Source organism: Oculina patagonica, chromosome 5 (assembly GCF_052425735.1).
Source record: "Oculina patagonica isolate OP01 chromosome 5, crgOcupat, whole genome shotgun sequence".
NCBI classification, from domain to species: Eukaryota; Metazoa; Cnidaria; class Anthozoa; order Scleractinia; family Oculinidae; genus Oculina; species Oculina patagonica.
In genome coordinates this window covers 28313252-28336978 of record NC_135762.1, presented here as the reverse complement: position 1 = coordinate 28336978, position 23727 = coordinate 28313252, and the positions used below count along the sequence as shown (strand labels likewise).

Below are 23727 nucleotides of genomic sequence, written 5' to 3'. Positions count from 1 at the left end.
AAATTTCTCGTGCAATGTGCGGCCAGTGTGTGTATTTAGAAACAAAACACTCACAACAGTCTTTAACCCATAAACAGAGCACGTTCCATGTGGTATTGTGCTTATTATATAAGTAGTGAGGTTGTGCGCCCTATTTAATGAACCATTCAGTCATGTTGACGTCAGATAACACTCTCCTGATCTTTTTTTATAAGCGCGATCGTAAACATAAACATAACAATGAAATATATGTTATTGTTTTATTTCTTGTGTTTGCGCTTGCGTTTCCGTTCTTACAAAAAACTATTGATATAGCGGCGAATGATAGAACACCTAAGACGGGCATGCGTAATATTAATTACGAGCCATCTTAAGTGGACTGAGGCTATGTATGAAGCCTTGTACTTGTGTTCATTGCAAGTGTAACGCCCTTACCATGGTTTGTCAAGTTTAAACATAGTTGTCACCGATAATCTATTATAGTAGCCCGTCTGATGTTCCCCTTCGAGCAAAACTGGTTAATGATCCGATAAAGTCTAGAACTGAGAATATGTAGATGTATATATTGCTGTTGTCCCCTTGGAATGCTCTGCAATCTTTGCATATTGAGGTAACTTGCTACTCCCGATAGCACCAAGCGTTGTACTTCCTGTTGTTTTTATCCCTCAGTGTGGGATTTCCCACGATGCCAATTGTATTTCCACAGCCAGACCTTTCCTCTTGCATTGGATAGCGGGCAGTGCCATCAGCAAGCCAACCAAACCTACAACCATGTAATGATAAACAGGAAGTTGGATGAGTTACATTGCGGAATTATCAGTCTCGGCTGTAACATTTCAAAACTTCCTGCTTTCGGGGCATTACACGCGCCAAGGTATGATCAAGACTTGTGTTTAAGCTTGTCACACATGCATGGTCGATTTTCCAGTCGATATCGTCTTACGTAATCAGATATAAACAACTGTTAACGTCTTTGGGTTATTACGACCCAGCGAAATATTGAAAAAAAAAACATTGACCTCGATGTTTCTTTGATATGGTTGACCTACAGGGTAGCTGGCCTAACACTTATTGATTATTAATATATAGATTTAGGCAAGCCTAAAAGCGGAGCTCCCCTTTAATTGATTTAATTTTTGGTGGAGTTTCAATGTTTCCATTTTGATAAATATGCGATCAAAGCGTAAATGTATACGCTGGCCCATTGGTGCAAAACAAATTTAAATGCATCATGGTTAAAATAAATGTATAACAGTACAACAAAAATTATAATCTCGAGACAGAACAGCTCATGGCCTATAAATTAATTAAGAGTTAATTCTCTGCTTTCTAAGAATAGAAAATAGTTTGAAGATCCTCTCATCGTTTTGCTTTATATTGTCAATATAGTTATTTCGTGGACAAATATTCCCGTCTTACTTTTCTTGCCTGTATTTGTCTTAACAACAGCGGGTGAGCCATGGCGCATCTGAACATTTGATGGTATTGAGTGCCTTTAAACGTGAAAAGGCTGTTCTTTAACACAAAAGAAAGCAGAAGAAGTATTTGATCTCTCGTCAAGTTTGAAGGCTCATAATACCATCAGGTGTTCGGATGCGCCATGGGCTCAACCGTCAGTGCTGTTATCGCAGAGCTAACAATGAAGCAAGTTGAGGATGAGTCCCTGGACTTTTCACCTATCAAGCCCAGACGGTGGCGACCGTACGTAGACGATTTCAACGCGTGACTGAAGAGAGATGAACTCGAACCCTTACATTAATGCTTGAACTCAATAAATTCCCGCATTCAGTTTACTTTAGAGATGCCATCAACGTCCACAGGCAGCCCAACGACCGCCTTTCTTGACACCAGTACTACAGTCCACCCAAATGGCCGAGTAGAAGTTGATGTGTAACGCAAGGCAACACAGACAAACAGGTACCTTTCATTTGAATCCCACAGCCTGCACAGAGCAAATGAGCAATTTTCAAAACACTAATGGACCGAGCCACGTGCATACCATTAAGCACCGAGCAACGACTCAACGAAAAACAGAGCGTGGTCAAAGACTTGAAAGCCAATGGGTATCTAATACAATTCAATGAGAAGGCAAACAAGGAGAGAAAGGGAGACACAAGATCGGAAATATTGGAAGTCACAACAGCTTTTGCTCAATCCCGTATATCAAAGGCGTTTTCGAAAGAGTTCAACAGCACGTGGAGACCACTGGACGTGACATTCATCCAAACTATGTAGAAATACTGGAACGCGGCGTTGGCAGCCGAAACAAACGCTTATTCTTGGAATCATTCGTGAACACCAAAGCATTTCAGTGCCGTAGCAAGGGGAGGGGCCGGGGGGGCCCGTGCCCCCCCAGTTTTTTTCCCAAAAAGGAAAAACAGACCTGTATAAAATGTTGTAAATAAAATTTTATCTCCCGAGAGGTTTGAAACAATAACATTTGTACTTCTTTTAATTTTTTTACCGTACGTAGGGTGATGCACAACAATGTTAAACGGCCAAAAACTAAAACAAACCAGAAATTAAGACCAGAACGTACTATGATTTCTTTGAAAAGTGAAAAATTTGCTGGTTTCAAGATACATAGACAGTCGGTTTTCTATTTTATAATTGACGTTGCAAGTGTTATACTCTCTTCAGTGGTTTGCTGAGACAGTGTAAGAAGTAAATAATTCGCGATATGCGTGAATCACAAATAGCTCTTGGAGAACGCTGGAAATAGCATTTCCAAGCTTCTAGATTTCAAAATTTTCTGAGGGGGCATGCCCCCAGACCCCCCTAGCGCCTCGCGCCTCCGGCGCTCGCGTGCCCCCCACTTATTTTACCCTTGCTACGGCACTGCATTTAATGAACGCCAGCCTTTCCCTAAAGCGTTTTTGCCACTGATTTTATCCCGTAGGGACCATCACAAGTTTTAAAACTTTAGAAATTTATTCTTTAAGTCATTTTATTCTGAAAAAGGCAACAGGAAGGTTGCCGGAAATTTAATTCTAACATTCTGACCGCCCAAACAGCATTTATAAATTTATTCCTTGCCAGGATCTCTGATGGCTTACCATGATCAATATATCGATTGCAAAGGGCAAAGGATAAGACGAAACGATACGAAGTTTTATTCTTTAAATAAAATGCTACATACGCGCATTTTTGAAGACCGGACTCCCAGGCTGCATACAGCTGGTTGAAGGTGGCAAGTGTTGCATCGTAGATTTCACAAATTCGTTGGGCGTCATAATAGTTGAGATCATGTTTTTCATTCACTTGAGCTTGAAATACACCTTGAACAGGTGTGGTTAAAATCACGTTCGAAAAGTCTGCAAAGAAAAAAAAAGAATAGCAATAGCAAATAAAAGGAAAATCTCGCTGCTCCTGAGACATCGATTAAATCCAGACAGATTATGCTTTTTTTTTTCAAATTAAATCCGTTCTCTAACAGATCCTCTAAAAATGATAAATATTAAAATTAGAGCAATGGATAATGAATCTTCAGAGTTTTGATTGGCATAGCGGCCACTGGATATTAGCAGTGTTTCCATGTTCGACAAAAATGGTTGACTTTGTTTTTTACAAAATAAAACTAGCAAGACGTATTGTAAGAACCATATCCCTTATCGGTCAGTGTGTCGGTGGTGCGCCACTACCCAGGTCTCCCGCGCCCCGGTTTAAATAACCCAATTCCGATATATTAATATTCTAACTTGGCTACGAGGCTTGGGAGAATAAAACAAAATAAATGATTTATTCGTCCTTCAACCTCGATGTAATATCTTTTGTGTTATTCCCCCAAGCCTGAGCCAAGTTAGAATTATAATATATCGGAAATGGCCTATTGGTAGGTTTTCGCTCGTTTATTGTAAATCTTGAAAAGTTCGTTGATTGATGACCTACGCGAAGTTCTGTTGATCTATGCTTGCTGTCTGCGTATCTCAATCGTCAGGTACATGTCCTTTCTTTATCGTTTGTTTTCTCATTTTACCTTTGGTGTACGCCGTTGTAAGTTCCGTTCCTAGATTAAAGTTTTGTATTTACTTTGATTTGGTCCAAGAAACCACCGGTAATTATGTCATTTATTTTAGGAGGAATAAAATGTTTCAACGTCGTTAAGTTGTAGCTTGTGCGTCGTTCGCTACACTTATTGAAATGGCGTGGTTGCTCACATGTATGTAGCCGAAAAAATGGTTTTAAGCTGAAACTGTCTTTATTTCTAAGTCCTTTTTACTTTGAGTTGTGTGAAGTAGTCAATATTTCACTATGTTAAATGTGCAGATGTTAAACGTGGTACGACGAGGCTGATTATTCTAGCTGGTGCTTATGTCGTGTAGATTGGTTTGCTGACCAGAAATCTGACTAGAAAACTGGCTCAGGTGGCACTGGCTCAGTTGGTTCAGAAATTTTGCAGGGTCTGTAAGGGAACATAGGGAAACAGTTTGCCATCTGGTTCGTTGGTGTTGTCGTTGCTGCCACTTTGCGTTTTATGTTGTTGTTTTTATTTTTGTTGCTGTTCTAAATTATTAAATTATTTTATTATATAAACTAAAGTAAATTACCACACTTTCTCCCGCTGAGAAAAATCATATTTTCACATGTGAAAGATGCTATATCTTTCACATCTGAAGATATCGATTTCATCACGTTTGCTGACGAGCTTGCTATGTTTCAATGCTGAATGAGACAAAGTTTATCGATATTTAGACGAAACATCTTCGGAACTTTCTCAGTAAACTTCAGCAATCTTCGGAAAAGTTCGAAAAATGTTTGGAAACATTCGTTTGACCTTCGAACAACATTTTGAAAATTTTCGGAAATCTTTAAAAAAAAGTTATCAAAAAAATTCGGAAAGTCGTTAAAAACTTCGTTATTAGTAGGTTTTGCTGGCTCGCTAATTTCGATTTGCTTAAAATTAAATTGCTAAAATAAGAAATTATCTGAGTCATGAAATTAAACCAATTCTAAGAAAGGGAACGGATAATAACATAATAAAAGCTAATACTGTTTATTTGCATTTTTCTCTCATTAAAAGTACATTAACTTACCAACATTACATACATCGTCGATAAATGGCAAGACTGTCCCTTCGATGCCGCACTGACAGGAAAATTCACCCAACCGCGGACCGTGAGTACAAGTTCCTCCATAATTACACGGACTACTGGTACATGGCAGAAGGCGAAAAAGAGACTGAAATATAAACATACTTTATTTGTTAGAAAAAAATATAGAAAGTGAAATAGAGAAGGAGGAGGAGGAGGAGGAGGAGAAGGAGGAGGAGGAGGAGGAGAAGGAGTGTCTGTCATTTCTATTCCGAAAAAGAAATGTTGGTCTAAGTTGAGCAGGCGTTTGTGGGAAGGAGTGAAACACACGATCGGCCTTAAAAACGGCAGCATAGGAGGGTAATCCCGCTCGAGAGATTAGGGTCGCGTGTCTACTGAAAAATGAGGCCACATATTTCACAACATATCACTCGAAAACATTTCACGAGTAGAAGTATGGATTTCCAATTTTTCTTAATACTGAAAATGCAACTTACCTCAGTAGTCGTGCCGTAGTAGTCATAGCTAAGCCGTTGTTGTATTCTAAGAGGCTCCAGATATCTTTCTGAATCGCTTAGTTCACAAGTATAATAACCGTCCTCTTCAGTGTTACCAAAGTTAAAAGACAGGCAAGCGAACGGGCCATGTTCCAAGCAAAGGAAGGAACAGTCAAAGTAATCCTTTACTTTCCTCATTTCTGTTACATTTCCAACCAAGGACTTGTTTGGCATTCTGTAAAATTCCCTGTCATATATCCCCAAATGTTGACTCAAACCAAGGAATGGGAACACTGTAAAGAGGCAACCCGAGAAAACTGCAATTGCCTTGAAAGACAACATGTTGAACTTTTACACTACGAAGGAAAACAATAATATCTAGTTAGAAGGTTAGCTTTAAATTCTACGTAGATTTTCAATCAAGTGTGCTTCAGTTGATTCAAGACCAAGGTGAATTGGATAAAAAACAAGGTGGGCGGATATAAACTTACAGTCTCTGAAACTTGATGACTAATCTCTTAAGAGTGAGGTCCACGCCTTAAACGTCTATATTCAACGATTTTTGTGCGTTTTTCGGTTGTAAATAAAAGTTGGCAAACGTGTTTTTTTTTCTTTTTTTACAATATATTTCATGCACTAGAAACTCACAGTCGCCTGTCTTTCAAGCGACAGAGTGTGTATTTTGGGAAATTAATTTAAAATATTTGCAGCATTGGATGCCGTTCTTTGCCCAGGTTTAATGTTTTCCATGCCATGGCAGTTTTTTTCTTTCGTCCCCGTGACATTCCGTATCATAAAATTTTTGTTTCATTAAAATAGAGTAGGGTGAATGCGATCCGCAGTTGATAGTGATCTGCAGTGGACCTCCAGCTGTCATCGGTTGTTACTTTCAAATAAGAACTATATAAAATATTTTGGGATGATATCAATTGAATGCAACACCCGTTGAGTATCCTGAATTGGTTACCTTTTTTTTTAATTTAAAGGAAACAACGCGTGGGAATATCACCTTATGATTATCACCTACATTCAAGAATGGTTTTGTTTTGTATTGTTTGTTGTTTTTGCTTTTGTGTGCTTTTGTGTTTTTTGGTTTGCTTATTTGTCTCTTCGTTGTGTTTTTTTTGTTTTTGTTTGTTTTTTGTTTGTTTGTTTTTTTTTTCGCTAAACCTAGTATATAATGGCGTGGCGTAGATTCCAAACTTTCATGACGCATTTGTAACTGAAACTTTTATTCGAAGGGACGATTCCGAAAAGGTATTGGCAGTCGGATTGTTCTCAAGACACAGTGGTCAACGGAAATTGGGAATGAAAGATGAAAATCGTTTTAGTGTAGTGGCTGCACAAAGCATAAGTGCATTTAAACGCTGTTCAGTCAAAAGCCAAAATAATGAAGCATTCTTGAATCGGTGGAATGTTTAATTCATTTATACTTACATTATGTACAGTAGCATCCCGATTTTCGTACCCTTAGTTCCTCGAAAATCTTGATTTTTCAAGCAAATTTTAGTTTCTACTTTCTACTTTTTTTAGTTTCTGCGTGCGTAAATGCCGTCTCTAAAGCCCATTCCCAGAATTGCTTAAAGAGATTTAAAAAGGAAGTAGAATCTCGATTTCTTTATCCTACAGATACACGGAACGAAAATTATTTCGAGAAATCCGGAAGTTCGAGAAATCGCGAGTAAAATAACAGAGAAGTGATATCCAAGGAGACAAAACTAATTGGCTTGAGAAATGGGATTTCAAAATACCTGGCGAGGGTACGTGAAATGGGAATTCTACTGTACATCACTGTTGACAAAGCACCATTCCAAACTTACGTACAACTGATGTCTCCAAATCTGATAGAATCACCCAAATCGTGCATACGTGAATATAACGGCGAAAGTCAGACAGAAGAAGTCGACCGTCTCCTAACGTTGACTGTGTTATTTTTCATTACACGTTTACTTTGGAGCAATGAATTATTAAAGTAGACACAAAACACACTTTATTCCTTGCTGTGCTAACTTAAAATTAATTTAGAATTTAATTTTGTCAGGATTAGTCCGCAAACGATTACCTTGTTACAGAAATTTGAAAACTTACATACATTATACAAGATTTTGAGAATTTCGAGAACAGAGTGCTGTAATAAAAAAAAAATCACTATTAAGCAAATAAGTGTTGTCAAAACAGATGACCGTAGCATATTGTAGTCCAACCCTGTCTTAAATCGTCATTATTTTCTTCAAGGTGTCAGCCTTGGGATTGTTAAATACAGTAGAATCCCGATTTTCGAACCCTCGGTTTCTCGAAAATCCCATTTTTTTTTCATACCAAATTTCGATTCCCTTAGATTGCACTTCTCTTTCATTCTAATCTACCGCCGATTTCTCGCGCCTTCAGATTTCTCGAATAATTTTTTTTATCCCTGGAGGCTCTAGAAATCACGATTCTACAGCAAATAATGGCTCAGTCAATTAAAAGCCCGCCCACCCATCCCCTATCCCCGGCATTTTTCGGGCACAATTTCACTTTTTTCCCAGCTAGGTTAGGACATTCGCCAAAACAGTTCAGCCCGGGGATGGGGTATTGTAAAGAAAAACTTAGTTTTGCACACGCAGAGCCATATTCTATCCATTTTTTTTTTTTTCATTTTATTAATTTATTCCATTCTGATGTACAATTATTAAGAATGCCGGTCGCTTAGAATCCAACATTTCGTGGCAAGAGGATGGAACTTCAATTTCTTTCATACTTTTATGTTAGATAGGCTAGGGTATAACTTAAATCACTGTATAGTTCTTTCGATGGAATATCCTTTTATTTTAAAGAAAAATGCAAATAACGAAAATCCGTTAAAATCGTCATTTGAGGCGCTAAATTATTGCACGAGTTTGAGAGCCTGTTCCTTTTTTCATTTGCCTCAGTCCTATCTTGTTGGAAAAAATATTTGGCAGTTCATACAATTTTTCTCACAGATGAGATAATGTGACGATATCAAACTGAATACTTACAAACGCAGCTTCGGGTCGCGTTTTTCAGATCCTTTCAACAGTAAAAACAGTTTAGCACACTCTGTATCTTTTTTCGGAACACTATTCATTTGTTTTATTTTCTGTTCTGTCATTTAACGATTTACTCCCAAATGCCTGATCACAGAGTTAAATTACTCTGTTCTTTTATTCTTTTCTCAAAAAACAACTCACCTCACATCACACAGCTTATAAGAGGGTCTCAATGAGGTTAACCGTTAGCCGTAAAACGGCCAAAAATTTAGCCGTTAGGCGTAAAAATTGGAAAATTTTAACCGTTAGCCGTAAAATATGTTAACCGTAAAAAATCAGTCAGTAATTATAAATAAACCGAACTAGTTCACCTTATCGTGCCAGAATGGCCCTGAGATCTAAAATATGTTTTTCAATAATGGAAATTAATTTTTAACTTTTTAAAACAATGAAAATTAACTGTTAACTTATATTAACCGTTATGAAAATAAATTAACGGTTAGCCGTAAAAAAGCCAAAATTTTAACTGGTTAACCGTAAAAGCCACTACCCATTGAGACCCTCTAATAAGAATACGTTACAATTTGCGTGACATTGCAAATTACCGTGACGCAACCGCACTACAAAAGTTTCTGATTAACGGTTCTCGAAGCACATAACTTGCATTGTGGCTCCAAATGAACGTTTGTGGAATGAAACACATCAAGTATGAATTGAAATTAGTGCCTCTTTGTCACATAAAACAGTTCTATTGAAGCTTGTTGATTGTATCTGGCGACTACACTTCCTCAGTAAGCAACCTGTAAGTGATGTTTTTGGACGTAAAGTTATAAGTTGTCTTTGCATGATCGATTTGGTTTTCCCGTTGTCAGAATTCAATTTGTCGTTTTAACACGTTTAATATTTATTAAATGGCTGAATTTCGACTCTTCTTCTTTCCCTAGAGATACTATGGGAGCGAATTGAACTTACATTATTGGGACAAGTGCGACCAGTGTAACCGTCAATATTTACTTTGTGGAGTCTCGCCCGCCGCGAGTATTCTGGTCATCTTCAACACAATTTCTTTCTCAGCGCTGGGTCTGTATGGTATAGGAATATTACAAGAAGCAATTTCCCTATATTCTAAAGGTATTTAGTCGAGTTTGGACGGTTGAGGGAGTTTTCTCATCGAGTGCAAGGTTATGCAAATCAGCTTCGGCACGAGCGACAATTATGTAAACACACTGAATATGGCAGATTTTAATTTGTTCTCGCGTGCAATCCAAGGAGATACCCACCGGTTTGAAATTAGAAAACGGTTCATTGAGGTAAGAAGATTGCATTGATGTGCTTTTTTAATCCAATTTATGTTGAAACTTTTGAGTTTTATTCTTTTGTATTTACCAAAATTTTACCCTGTGAATAAAGACCTCAGGTAAGTCTGTCTCCGAGCCATGGGGCCCATACAGCCGGAACTTATCCCGGTTTCCGTAGCATTAAGCGACTAGGAGTATTGCTACTCCCCCTGGATGGGATGCTAGTCCATCGCAGGGTTACCCCCCAGCAGTAAATTCGCCGGTACCCATTTATACACCTGGGTGGAGAGAGGCACTGTGAGAGTAAAGTGTCTTGCCCAAGAACACAACGCAGCGCCCTGGCCAGGCCTCGAACCCGGGCCGTTCGACTCGGAGTCGAGCGCGTTAACCATTAGGCCACCGCGCCTCCCGCAAAGACCTCAGAGTATGGTGTCTTTCAGAAGCGATGGCATGCTTAGAATTTTCGAAAAATTTTCCTCGTTTCGTCAGTGAACAAAATAAAGGTGTCTTAGAGTTTGTGCCAAAGGATATTCTGTCAAGTGCATTTTTGTAGACATAGTGCGCTTCACAAAATGGTCAAAATTTAGCCCTTCGACTACCGTTGGCGGCCCCATGTCGGCCAAAATTCAATTTCGGCCTGTAGCAAAGCGAAAATAAAGTACTAGAAAAAAATTTATTGCCTTTTTGTATGTATGGACCAAAGCCTTTTCACAGACAAAAAATAAAAGGAAACTATTTTTCGGCGCGAAGTCAAGAGGACCGCTTTAAGCCGGACTGACACTACTTAACAACACTAACTTCATTGAGCTATTAGCTTTCGATCTAGCCAATATTTTTCTGCATGAAGCTATAGTTCCTAAGATATTTCTTACTTTGCAAAAGTTTTCACAAACAAAGAAAACATTACATCATTTACATCTGGAAACATCTATTTTCCGCATATGAATAGCAATTAATCTTGCGGAAAAGCAATTAATTTTAGAGTTTCCTAAAAATAGAGCTGCCTTGTAACCTATAATTCACTCTCAACTACGCTGAGGCGAGTTCCTGTAACAGAAGTTTTATCCAGAATTAACGAGCAGTATACCGAAGACCTTTGGCTCTGTCATTCCTCATAATCTGTCCCGCTACATCTGCAATGCTTTTTTTTTTATATTATAATTTTTTTACCTGCAGCAGGTATATATCAATCACCCGCTGTATGTTTTGACGACTATTTTGCAGGCCAGGTTCTGCTTTAGTCGCCTTGATTTGTTTTTCTTCAAATTCATCACTTCAAAGGGGAATGGGACTTTTTTTTAATACTGAAAAAACACTCGTAATAAAAGTTTTCATAATGAAGGGGAAATTAAAGAAATAAACTCATTTCATTACTTACCGGTAATATGCTTGCATTTCTAATTAATTACACTGAAGTATGTTTAGGTGTAGGCCTACCTGAATGACTTTGCGGGAACACTGTTAATTCAAAAGATCTGTTTCGGCCCCAAAAATGGGGCCGAAACGGTGAGTAAAATACGGTACCTTTTTTAGGGCTCTTTTAGCAATTTAATAACAGAGCTTTTTTGGCCCAATTACAAAAGGGCTGAAGTGGCCCTTTTTGGGGAGTTCAAATGACCCAAAAGAATGGCCATTTTGGAAAACTGTGGTGCTATTTTGGATTTTAAAAGATCTGAAGTGGCCCTAACTAAGAGGCCCTCATAGGAGCCGTTTCTAACCCTCAGAAAGCAGTAATAATCGCACTCATTTTGTAGTAGTTTTGGCTCATGCTTAGCTTAAACACATCTAACCGTCAGAACTAAATCAGCAACAGCATAGCTGCAATATCACTTGCTATCAGAGTCCATGGTTATCTGCTTGCTGCAATGGCTGTCATAACGACCACTACAGTCGTGACCGTCCAGTTTTCAAACTAAGACGACTTGTCCGTATCTGACGATTTTTCCGTCACTAGTGTGTCAACGGCCTCTGTGTCTGGATTTATATCTGGACTTTACAGACGAGTATGTGAAAACTAACACCACGTGGTAAAGAAATAGGAGAAAAAAATAGGAAAAAATGGCTGCTGCGTTGAAAAGGGAAGGAAGTTTGGGGAGGGGGGGGGAGGGGGAAAGCTCATGGTGTCTATTATTAAATATAATGTGAAAATTCGGCAGCAACTTGAAAGTAAGCAAATTGTTGAAGCATATTTTTATAGATGTTGAAATATACGTTTATTAATTATTAACCTAAAGTGTGACATTAAATTAGGCTTCGCTTTTGGCATGCGCTATTCGAAATACTTGCTGAAAACAAACTATCACGTAGGCAAACCTTCCTCGACTCAGGAAGTGTTTCAAACAAAAACAACTTGCCACTCTAATCCTTTCACTCAGTCAATTAACCTTTACCGAACTTTCCCACGGTCGATTTCTATACTACCAGGAATAATTTGATACCATGCGTTGGTCAGGAATTCAATAACATCCGCTCACAAACCGCTAACGGAGTTTGGCCAAAGTAATTAACTTACGTTTGTCGTAAACACCTTTTGTTAACCTTTCGGGTTATTTTAATAGTCCAAAATGTTCTCATAGTGTTTTCATGTTTATCACAGTTATTTTAGATTGGCAAGTACGAGTGTTTGTGCTTTTAGCTGTGCTTAGAGTGAATTTAGTTAAAAGAAACATGTTTTGAGTTAAGTTATGTGATCTTAGTTAATTGCGTTGGACGTAAACCTTCTTATGAGTAATTGCGTTGGTCGTGTACTTCAAAAGAACTGCGGAAACGTTAGTTTCCGATATAAACGAACAATGGAACACTTTAATTAAGGTTTACTCATACACGCGGGAAATATTTACTAAGTTTCATAATATAGCTTTTAATTCTTTTGTGCTGCTTAAAGAAAATAGGATCACGTACATTCTGGTTTCGAAGCATTCTGTCCAGCAACTGCCGTGATTGGTATCAACTATTCCGATTTCGGGATCGCTTTTAAAGATACTTTCAGTTGAGCGAAAGTTAAACATTCAATTTGGATGATATCTCACTTAAAACCTACTCTGAACTCGAAGCACGTTTTCGACTATCAAAGAAACCGCAATTTCTATAGTTCTCGCGAACTTCAAAGGAATGTAGCTTTTAACCAATCACAGCGCAGTATGGACATAGTGCGAGCGTACTTAATCGCCAGTTTTTGGTGTAAGTTCTGGAGTTACTGCCGGCAACGGCTGAGAGTAAGAGCTGAAGAATAAAGAAGACCTCTGATCCTAGAAGTCGAAGTCTGACTGAGCTAGTCCCCTAGTTGCAGTGCATTTTGTCCTGTAACAAAATATTAAGCTGATTTCACCTCAATGGTTCCGTGGACCACCCCAAGTCAAGTCGCTTTAGTTTATTTCACACTATTTATACAAATAATATGTATTGAAAGTTTACATAAGTGACGAGATTTACATCTATTACCACCTGGTAATGTCAAATAAAGCAATAATTGTATATTATGTGTATAGCGGTCACAGTAGCTAAAGCAAGTGCAACGTTATTTACAAAACACTGTGTGTTACCTCATGACTATTAAGAGTACAGTTTATAACTAAAACTGATGGTGTCCTCTTACGAGCAATGTATATGTTAATGCGGCACTAGATGGATGTTCATACACTACAGCTCACTTTGAAAAAGAGTGATCGCCCTGGCCGAGAGTATCGTAGCTGGCTTTGGTGAAATTATTTGGGTGGAAAACAAGCTTACAAACGTATGCTAACGAGGCTGTATGATCTTCCGTTTTAAAAATTTACTCATTAAAATCCTTCCAAAGCAAACAATTGGTAGTTAAGCAGGATTCCCTTAACTCTACTCTTCTCCGCCCACCCCCAACCTAACGAACGAACGAAAAAAGCACAGGCTTAAAAAGGTTATTATCATAATAAAGAAAATATTCCTGAATGTTTCGTATATGACTTGTTTGAAAAGCAACAACAACAACAACAACTTTATTACCAGAAAGTACCTAGATACATTGCTTTGAAGAAGAGTACTTAACTATCTTTATTGTGACCTGTTAAGTGGCAAAGGACCGTTAACTAACATTGCTGTTGGCATACCTAGGATCTGTGAAAAAAGCCAGAAATAGAAAAGCAAATGAAATAAGCAAGGTTGATGCTACGTAGAGCACTTGTCGTTGTCGCTTTAAGTGTCCTACGTACTCAGCATCAGCCTTGCTTACTAAATTTGTTTTTTTTTCTTTTAATACTGTGCATGGATGTATTTATGGCCTCGCCATAATCTTTATCAGGCAATAACCTTCGTTACTATTTTTCGGTAAGAGTATTGGAGCACGAACGGTTTAACCCGACGTTCATTGTGCTGTAATGTTTCCATGTTTGAGTAGTTTTAATTATTCGGCATATTTACTGCCAAATGTCAGGAATTGCTACTCTTTATAACACCATGCGTTGTACTTGTTGGTCTTATCCTCTGGTGTTGATGATCCTACGATGCCAATTTTATTCCCACAGGCAGCCCATTCCCCTTGCATTGGATAGCGGGCAGTGCTATCTGCGAGCCAGCCATACCTACAAAAAAATTGTTGAGATTCTCAAAGAAACATTTTTTTTATAATGAAACATATAGCATTACAAAAAATTCTTATCCCCGTTGGGGGCGGGGGGAGGGGCAGATCCCACATGAAAAGGACCGCGAGGCTCGTCGTGAATTTAAAGTAAACCCACAGGAGAACAATCTGTTCATCGGTCACACCACTCCAAACATCACGCCACTCCAAACCACACCACCCCTCGCCACCTCACACCACCCCACACCACCCCACACCACACCACACCACACCACACCACACCACACCACACCACACCACACCACACCGCATCACACCACACCACACCACACCACACCACACCACACCACACCACAACACACCATACACTACACTACACTACGCTACACTACACTACACTACACTACGCTACACTACACTACGCTACACTACACTACACTACACTACACTACACTACACTACACTACACTACACTACACTACACTACACTACACTACACTTCACTACACTACACTACACTACACTACACTACACTACACTACACTACACTACACTTGTTATATTATGTTACATTACGTTACGTTACGTTACGTTCTGTTACGTTACGTAAACGTTATGTTATGTTATGTTATACCTTATGCTGGTTCGTCCGTGTGACCGTCCGCCCGTTCGTCCGTTCTTTCGTTAGTTTGTTTGTTCGTTCGTTAGTTTGTTCGTTTTTCCCTGTGTCCGTTCCCTCCACCCATGTCCAATACACCCAAACTGGATCGATTCGTCAAGAGTACTTGTCGATTGGACACGAGTCGCACGGCGTCGATCCGCCTTACCGGAAGTCAAGGGCGAGCACAAAATGAAAATATGAACCTTCCGTTACACAGTTCGAGTGTATTGGACAACCCTCCTAGAAGTCGGTGAAAAAACGAAAAACAGCTAAACAGCTAAACGATCGAACTAAACAGCGATAAGCGAATGTACAATGTAATGCGATGCTAACACGTGTTGGCTTCATTAAACTATACTATATTAACAATATTAATATCACATAAAGAAGACGCTAGACTGTTTGAACTTTGGAAGTGACATCAAACGCTGGGTCAACATATATTACACGAATATAAAGAGTACGGTGATCAGCAACGGTTTTATTACAAACTGGTTTCATTGTGCACACCTTTAGCGTTTATATGGTTTTGGGGGAGACCAGAGTCACCTTTTCGCCCCAGTCTTTTTCTCCCACCGGTGAAGAGAGACGATGGGCTCTGGTGACGATAATCATTTTTACTTCGCCCTCGCTCGAACAACAAACAGATATGTTTAGACGTCGATTTTCCAAAGTTCAAACTATTAAATGAAGCCATGGCACTTACATCAGGTATCGTAGGTAAGTTAACCATTTTTCTATGTTGAGAGTTGATAAAAGTTTGTTAACTGAGTGACGCAGTGCGACTTTCCTGCTAGCTGCGATCGGGTCGAATTGAAAAACCGAAATCGACAAAAATACACAATTGCATTGGAAATTAATTTTCTTAAGCTTGAACATTTGGTTAATATCGAAAAGTAATGTTGCTAAATAAGCGCGGCAAAATTGGGTATAAGTACGTTAACATTGATGCTGAGTTATTCTGAATACCTTTTATTTGTTGCGAGCATTTCTTTTTCCAAATTATGCAGACCTTCGGACCATGTACCACAGGCAGACCACCCTATGTGTTCGTGGTTAATTATTGTTGTTGACATATGAGACGAACAAAAGAAATTTTGAAATCTATAAGGGCTACTGAAATAAAGCTCTGGAAATTACATATCTAAACTACATTTCGCTCCAAATATCTCAATAAAGTTTAATGAAACGTTTATCGACTCTGTGTTGTATTTCTTCGCCTGCGCGGGCCGTTTTAAGCGCCTTTTTAACTGATTTAGCCAGCCGAAGGCCGGTAAGAAATAAGGAGGAGACAAGGCTTGCAAGTCGGCGACCGCCAGCAGCGACCTCCTCCACTTCAAACCGGAATAACGCCAAAATACTGAAAATCTCACCTATCTGACGACGGCTATCAATCAGTGAGTTGTTGCTCTATCTCTTTGCCGAATTTGAACTTCGTCCCTCCAACAGTTTCCGAGAAAATCCACGCTGAAATCATGCTTACGGCTTTCTGACTATGATCGGTGCTCAACTCAGCGACCAGAGAAATTCCGAACATGCCGGCCGTTTCAAATTCACCAATCAGGGGTTGAACTGCGGTGGGCTGCCGCGGGATGCTAAGCGCTGATTGGTGAATTTGCAAAAAAACAAACAAGGGTGGTCTGCCTGTGTTCGGACATGCAGATAATTTGCCGACTGTATTCAATTGGCAATCTGCATTGACACCTCTGCTAGCTTAAAGCTTTCTTTTAGTTCGTAAATATTGTAAGCTTCTGAAAGTTGTGTGAAAAGTACACAGTTTACTAATTATTAATCTTTTCAGGTTTAAAAAATACAAAAATAATATGTTTTGCTGGAAATATATGCATGTTTAATTTTAATATAAGTTAATATGTTCTTGCAAATCTTTTTCACGCAAATTTCTGCATTGATATTTTAGTTGCATTCGGATGCTATAAATTGCTAAATAATACTTAAGGTAGATCTGTCTGAAACAAATCAAGATCAGGCTATATTTCCACGGTTGTGAACCCAAATAAATATGGTAGTTTGTAATTTGAACAAAGAGAGTTTGCTTGTGTTGTGGGAAGATGGAACAGGTGCACATTTATATTCACCCTGTTATTTACGGAAAGTGATTCATTAATAGGTTGCATGTAATCCTTCTTGGATGACTTGTGTATCTCTAGTATGTTTACCCTGAGCCAGACTGTGAAATTTTGCAAAATAATTAACTTTGCATGGCAGGCTTTATTGTATTTCATGGCAGGCTTAATTGTAAACAGGAAACCGCATGCCCTATTTCTTTATGAAATAAAGCCAACAAACGACAATGCAATGGCATAAGTGTTTGGTACATTTAAGTCTTGTGCAAAATTAGTACACAGCCTGCATTCACAGCACTTGTGTATGCAAACCATGACAAAATCTTCACCATTAACCTACCAGTTAATTTCAGCATGATACCGTAACGTACCTTACTGTACTTTGCCGTGCTTTGTGGTACCATATCGTACAGTGTTATGCTGTGTCGTGCCGTGCCGTCTGGCTATATCCTTATTTTTCGGCTGAGGTTTCTGATACCATATAATATTTATGCATTTGCTTCATACAATTTTGCTTCAATGGCATGCTTAGTAAATTTACAGCACAGGTGGAAAGTAACGCCAAGAATAGTAAAAACATTTGTAAAGTTAGTATTTAATATAATATGAAAAGTTTAAACTCTAACAGCAGAATTACCATTTAACTTTTGTGTTACAGGTCTAATATTGGTTACCTGGGCAGCAAGAACTTCATTTGCACAGATCAGTAGTAAGTGTTCTAAAGTTGTTTAATATATACCTTTTATGGGAGAGACTGAAAAGTGGGTCCAAGGGAAATAGAAGTTAGTTTGAGTTAGCGGGGTTGTTTGAGTTATCCGAGTTTGAGTTACCGGGGTTCTTTTGTACATACTTATAAATTCCCCTTGTATTCTCATTATGCATTCCTCTGTATGCCTTTACCCATGCAATAACCCTATTATTATTCCCCAACATTTCCCTGCAGGGCATAAGTCGAGTGTATGTGACAATACCCGAAAGGTATACTGTAGGTTGTACATGTATTATGGATGGTAGTAAATAACTCCTCCTTGATCAAAGTTCACAGTGATTGTTTCAGCTCAACAAAAGGAGGCAGTGTGAGTGCATTAACAGTTTCTCCTTCTATCCTTCTGTTCACCATGAACTTCAACTAAGCAGTGGCAAACTATCACTACCTCTTGGCATTCTTGCTTATTTTACACTTAGAGTGTAAAACAGCCTTTATTTGAAAGAGCTGGCTTTCAAGGCTAGTTTTGTTTAAAATACCTATTTGTTAAATACGTTTCAGATTGTTTGTATTATGGACAGACAGTGACTGCCCATGCAAACTACAACGAAACTATCACAAGCCCCAACTATCCTTCCAACTATGACAATAACTTGGAATGTGCATGGTTGATTACAGTTGACAGTAGCCATTCTTTCCGTGGCTATATAGTGAAAGTAACTTTCAATGACTTCAGTTTGGAACAGAGTTCCCCATGTGATGATGTGCTTAAGTTTTATGATGGTATGAGCTCAGTGTCACGCCATCTTGGATCATACTGTGGTACAACACATCCAGAAGTTATCTATTCCACTGGGCCAAACCTGTACGTCAAGTTCCATACTGATGCCATATACATTTACAGAGGATTTAGTTTCAGTTTTTCAGCCGTTAAAGAAGGTACAGTTACAGGTTCATTCACTTCGGCTGAAAATTTGCTGCTCTGACTTACAACACTAATGTAGTTGAACCTCTATTAATAATATGCACACCAAAGGGCTAGGCCAACGTGTCTGTATTAAAGGGGTGTCTTTATTACACAGGTCAAAGACACAGAGTCATTTCAAGGGGCTCTGACTAGTGTGAGAATCAGAGAAGATTTCTTTTATAACTAGATAACCAATTGTCATAACCAGTTATTGCCTCCAATGTTTGTCAGTTTGTTTCCTACAAGTAGTCAAATACACAGTTATGACTCACACAAGAATAGCCAAGTGTTAGCGACTACATCACTGTCATACTTATCTCAAGCAATTTACAATACTTTAATTTACCAGGGTCCTAAAATGTGGAATTCCCTCCCAGAATTGATCACTAGTTCGACTAGCTTTTCTACTTTTAAGAAAAAAATGATTGAATTTTTAATGAAATGAGTCTGAATTGACCTAGCTACACATTCACAGCGAAATTACTAAACATAATGCTATCCGAGGTGGCCTTCCCTATTATTTTAGGCTATAAGCCTGGTGGTTTCCTGGAGGTCTCCTTGCCCTACCTACTATAGTTATTGTTGTAGTATTTCATTTCAAAAGTGGCTAATAAATGATGATGATGATGATGATGATGATGATGATGAAATCTCGTGCCCTGCTGGCTCTACTTGAGCACCTGTCATGTTTGACCCGTGGGCAACATTAAATATATCAGGTAATGCTGAGAGAGGAACCTGGGGAAAAGTTAAGGTCCATTTTGATGTGCCGTGATGATCAAGCAATCTAATTTCATGATTGCTGAAAATAAAAAAACAAGTGAGACAAAATAATATCAGCACCATTTTTTTTCAAACAACGTAGCATACTAAGGGAGGGTTCATAATTTATCTAGAGGGGGGCAATGATGATTTTGAGGGGCAGCCATGATTTTTCTACAGTGTATTTAAAAGGGTGGATGGCAGGGAAGCTTTTAAAAATTTCCCAGAAAAGTCCAAGGGGTGGGGCATCCAAGATGGTGTTCACTTCTGATGTTGCAAGGGAGTTAATCATTCAGTTCACACACAGTTGTCACCTGAAAATCCTGTGGGCGGGGGACTTCCAAAACATGTTAGGGAAAAATGTAAGAATCATCATAGCCTCCCCCCCCCCCCCCCCCACCCCACTTCATAAATTTAATTATGAATCCTCCCTAAACATAGTGCTTCTTGCTGCTGTTATGAGGCCATTAGAAAGACAATGCATGTTTTAATAATTTTAATTGTTACAAATAACAATCGATTAAAGTTTTTGATCAGCACACCACTAGTTCTGACTGAACTTGCTAAGCTAATTTTATGCCGTAAAGTACCCAAACCCAAATGCAAATTAATATCTCTGCTGCAACACTAAAGTTGTCTTAGGTCATTTTGCGGGTTGGCTTCCTGCACAAATACGATCATGTGCTGATTTCAGCCGTCAGGTGTACACTTTCACCCGCATATCTTTCTTAAGGAATTTCAGCGCAAAAATTTTGTAAATAATATATGTAGCAATTAATTTATTTTTTCATATCCATTCATTTTTAAGCGATGACTATCACTTAATGCCGGGGAGCGAAATATTCCTTTGGACATTTTTACGGTTACCCCACTAACTGTGGGGCACTGGGAACTAGGGACATGGATGGGAACTAACTATAGAAAGAAATGAGACGTGAACAGAGATCAAGTTTAGCACAACAAGAAATCGCCACGAAGAGCACAAAGCAAAATACTCCTGGGAAGTTAGAAGGACTAATACAAAAATATAAACAAAAGAGACAAATTATATTAGACGAGTTCTGTGATATCCAGTAAACAGACATTTCTGCAATTGGCATGCGTTAACAATAACCTACATTTGACCTTGGTCGCTCAGAGAAGTATCATGTATCATATATATCAGGCTTATACTAGATTTCACGGTACAAGCTAAGATAACGCAACGTTTGTTGAAAAGTCATTCAATACAGAAGTTGTCATCTACTTAATTTAATATACATTATTTTTTTGACAAATTTCCCGTTAATTATTTAAGACCCCCTTGGGAAACGTCATCCCTTCTGCATGCATTGTGTGCCGTTTATTAGATAATTTATTATTTAGTTTATACATTTATATATAATTTGTAGTTAGATTCCAGGCCCTAGTTGTACGGAGGGCGGATAACGCTATCCATCAGATAAATCGCTATCCAGTGGATAGCGTAGAGTGTTTTGCAAACACTTATCTGCTGGATAGCGATTTATCTGGTGGATAGGGTTATCCACTGTTTGAACAACCAGGGCCAGATGTATAGCTACGCTGTACTTAGATAACCTGAGAATAAATTATCATCATTATCATCATCATCATTATTTTTATTAGCTAAATATGCATGAGGTGAATCACTAACAAAGAGCCAAGTGCCAGAGCCAAAGTGAATTACAAACTGGGCCAACCTGAACTCCCCACCCTCCTGTGAACTGTCTGTAATAGGGAGGAGTCCGTAAGGAGATGTTCGAATGTCAAGTTAATTCACAACATGCGACTGAGCTTAACACCCGGCATTAATCACTTTATGAATGCTTGTCGTTTTTTCCACTTGCAGAAGAAGCCTCTGGAATATGTCGTCCATGGGATAGAAGTAGTACAGTTCACAGGCTCAGTGGTTCTTCTGGTACATTCTTTAGCCCTGATTACCCCATTCCGTACCCATACGATGCCAGGTGTATTTGGATAATCTCTGTCCCTGCAGGCAAAGGAGTGAAACTGAAGTTTGAAGACCTGGATCTTGAAAGATCTTCTTACAGTTGTGATCGACAAAGCACCAACGTGATTGACTTTGTGAAGATAGGCAATGGACAAGACTCGGAAAGTAAACAGATTGCCTTTTACTGTGGATACGAAAGCTTCTATTCTGGTTTTCCAGAGGTTCATTCCACTGGGAGGTACATGTGGATAAAGTTTTATTCTAACTCGCCGCAGCATTGGATAAACGAGAAAGGTTTCAAAGCACGTTTTGAAGCTGTAGACATCTGTAAGTATTGTCCATTTGTACGTTCTTTGTTTGTTTTTCATGGTGATGAGGCGTGGTGGCCTAATGGTTAGCGAGCTCGACTCCAAGTCGAATGGCCTGGGCCTGGCCTGGGCACTGGGTTGTGTTCTTGGGCAAGACACTTTACTCTCACAGTGCCTCTCTCCACCCAGGTGTATAAATGAGTACCAACAAATTTATTGCTGGGGGTAATCCCTGCAATGGACTTGCATCCCATCTAGGGGGAGTTGCAATACTCCTAGTCACTTAATGGTACAGAAACCGGGATAAGGTCCGGCTGTATGAGCCACTTGGCTCGGACACAGATTTTTTCACTGATTTCCATTGCATTTATTCAACTTGAGTTGACACACCTCTTCCCTCGACACATCTCCTGCGAGGGAAACATCAAAGATTCTACCCTAAAATAATCCTTTCTGATAATGTAGTTTAACATTGGTCCATGTGATTTGTTGTTGCCACCTTACTGCCCATTGGCAACAATGCATGTAGTTGTGATTATTCAAATGTAATCTGTAAATTCTGCAGTGTGAAGAAGATGCGACTATCTCCAATTTACGAGAAATGTTTCCCTTAATTCCAAGAGAAAGAAAATCTTAGGAAATTCTAAAATACTGCAAATGTACTCTGAGGTGCCTGAATGTTGTGAAAATAGAGATCCTCCTTCCCCCAGACAAAGTTATGAAATAGGAAGCGTTAGCATTGCTACACGAGGGGTGGGGGGAGGGGCTTTCATTTATTTTTGTAAAATGTTTAATTTTTTATTTTTTTTTTAGTATATTTCTAATTTTAAGTGGAGTTTTATCAATAGGGGTTACTTCGGAACTCCCCTTTTCAAATTTATGTATATTTTATATATGAAATTTGAAAGAAATGTGTATGGGGGCGGGTGGTTGGCAGAAGCACTTGGAGTAAAACAATTGCTAAACATCAGTTGAAAGCTTTTTGTCAGGAATTGATCAGTCAGTTGAATTAGTAAACTTATATTTGTCCTTAGCTCCTAGCGGCAGCAGCGATAAGTGTTTCACGGGGAACATCTACAATAACGACCTGAAATTAAATGGCTCATTTGGAACTCTACAAAGTCCACGGGAACCCAGTTATTACCCAGCAGGCGCGAGCTGTGATTGGCTAATCACTGTACCAGAGGGGAAGATTGTGAAACTCAGCTTTGACAGATTTGAATTGCAGCCGAGCTCTGGATCCACTTGTACAGCAGATTATGTGGAGGTTTTCGATGGGAAACACAGCTATAGTAAAAGTAAAGGAAAATTCTGTGGTTATACAATTCCGGACAACGTAAAGTCTAGTGAACGGTACATGTGGGTGCGTTTCAGAGCAGATTCGTCCGAGTCATATTATGAAGGATTTAAGGCTACATACACAGCAGAGGATAAACCCAGTACCAGTAAGTGCAAGAAGCTTATCATTAACATTCTTGTGCCACTTTCTTGGCCAATCAGAAGTAAAACCAAAACCAATCATCACTCGCTCGCGCATGTTTTCCCACGCTTCGTGCCGGCTACATGTATTTGCTTCGAGTTTTGATTGGATTACTGGATTATCTGTGTTCTTTAATTTGTGATTGGCTTGAGTGATTACTTTTGTTTTGGTTTTACGACACTTAATTGAAAACTTGTTTGATAGGAAAGGCCCTTTTCCTTCTATTTCTGTTCATTGATTAGTCGAGTGAAGTTTTCAGTGATTTTCATTAGTTCAGGGGAAGTGGATAGATAATTGCACACATGCAAGTCTTTCTACTAGGACTGTTACAGCCCGCTATACCCACACGGGAAGACTAAGTTAGAAACCGGAGAGACTTGACTTGTAATTAAACCCCATCGGTACCTTGCCATAGTCAGAATTTGTAGCATCATGTGACTCGCGCTGTGTACGCTGTGTGCT

The 23727-nt window shown here is 38.9% G+C and overlaps 2 protein-coding genes and 1 long non-coding RNA gene across 5 annotated transcripts in view; 2 read left to right on the top strand and 1 right to left on the bottom strand.

The window, feature by feature from the left end:
• Positions 1-430: 430 nt before the first annotated feature.
• LOC144654122 (uncharacterized) lies at positions 431-5848 on the bottom strand. The gene is made up of 4 exons (XM_078514221.1): positions 5507-5848; positions 5013-5157; positions 3119-3293; positions 431-742 (listed from the first exon to the last, which is right to left on the bottom strand). The coding sequence occupies exons 1-4, from the start codon at positions 5846-5848 to the stop codon at positions 598-600; spliced, it is 807 nt and encodes a 268-aa protein (XP_078370347.1). The 3' UTR covers positions 431-597.
• A 3162-nt stretch (positions 5849-9010) lies between these two features.
• On the top strand, positions 9011-10902 carry LOC144654498 (uncharacterized). The gene is made up of 3 exons (XR_013570920.1): positions 9011-9298; positions 9441-9913; positions 10218-10902. It is a non-coding gene; the product is annotated as an uncharacterized LOC144654498 (long non-coding RNA).
• Positions 10903-15588: 4686 nt separating this feature from the next.
• The window catches only part of LOC144654328 (dorsal-ventral patterning tolloid-like protein 1), a 28272-nt gene continuing 20133 nt past the window's right edge, over positions 15589-23727 (top strand). The window contains exons 1-5 of one of the 3 annotated variants that reach the window (XM_078514436.1): positions 15589-15727; positions 17750-17800; positions 18359-18736; positions 21376-21804; positions 22820-23230. In XM_078514436.1, the coding sequence (XP_078370562.1) occupies positions 15703-15727; positions 17750-17800; positions 18359-18736; positions 21376-21804; positions 22820-23230 (1294 nt within the window). In that variant the 5' untranslated portion in view covers positions 15589-15702. The remainder of the gene's footprint in view (positions 15728-17749; positions 17801-18358; positions 18737-21375; positions 21805-22819; positions 23231-23727) is intronic. The other 2 variants (XM_078514438.1, XM_078514437.1) reach the window with 2 other exon arrangements.

What these genes read in the sequence shown, in the direction of transcription:
- LOC144654122 (XM_078514221.1), bottom strand. Translation starts at nt 5,848, where the DNA reads ATGTTGTCTTTCAAGGCAATTGCAGTTTTCTCGGGTTGCCTCTTTACA. An exon ending in ACTACGGCACGACTACTGAG is followed by an intron (nt 5,158 to 5,506) that starts GTAAGTTGCATT and finishes TTTATATTTCAG; the next exon opens with TCTCTTTTTCGCCTTCTGCC. An exon ending in TCCGGTCTTCAAAAATGCGC is followed by an intron (nt 743 to 3,118) that starts GTATGTAGCATT and finishes ACATGGTTGTAG; the next exon opens with GTTTGGTTGGCTTGCTGATG.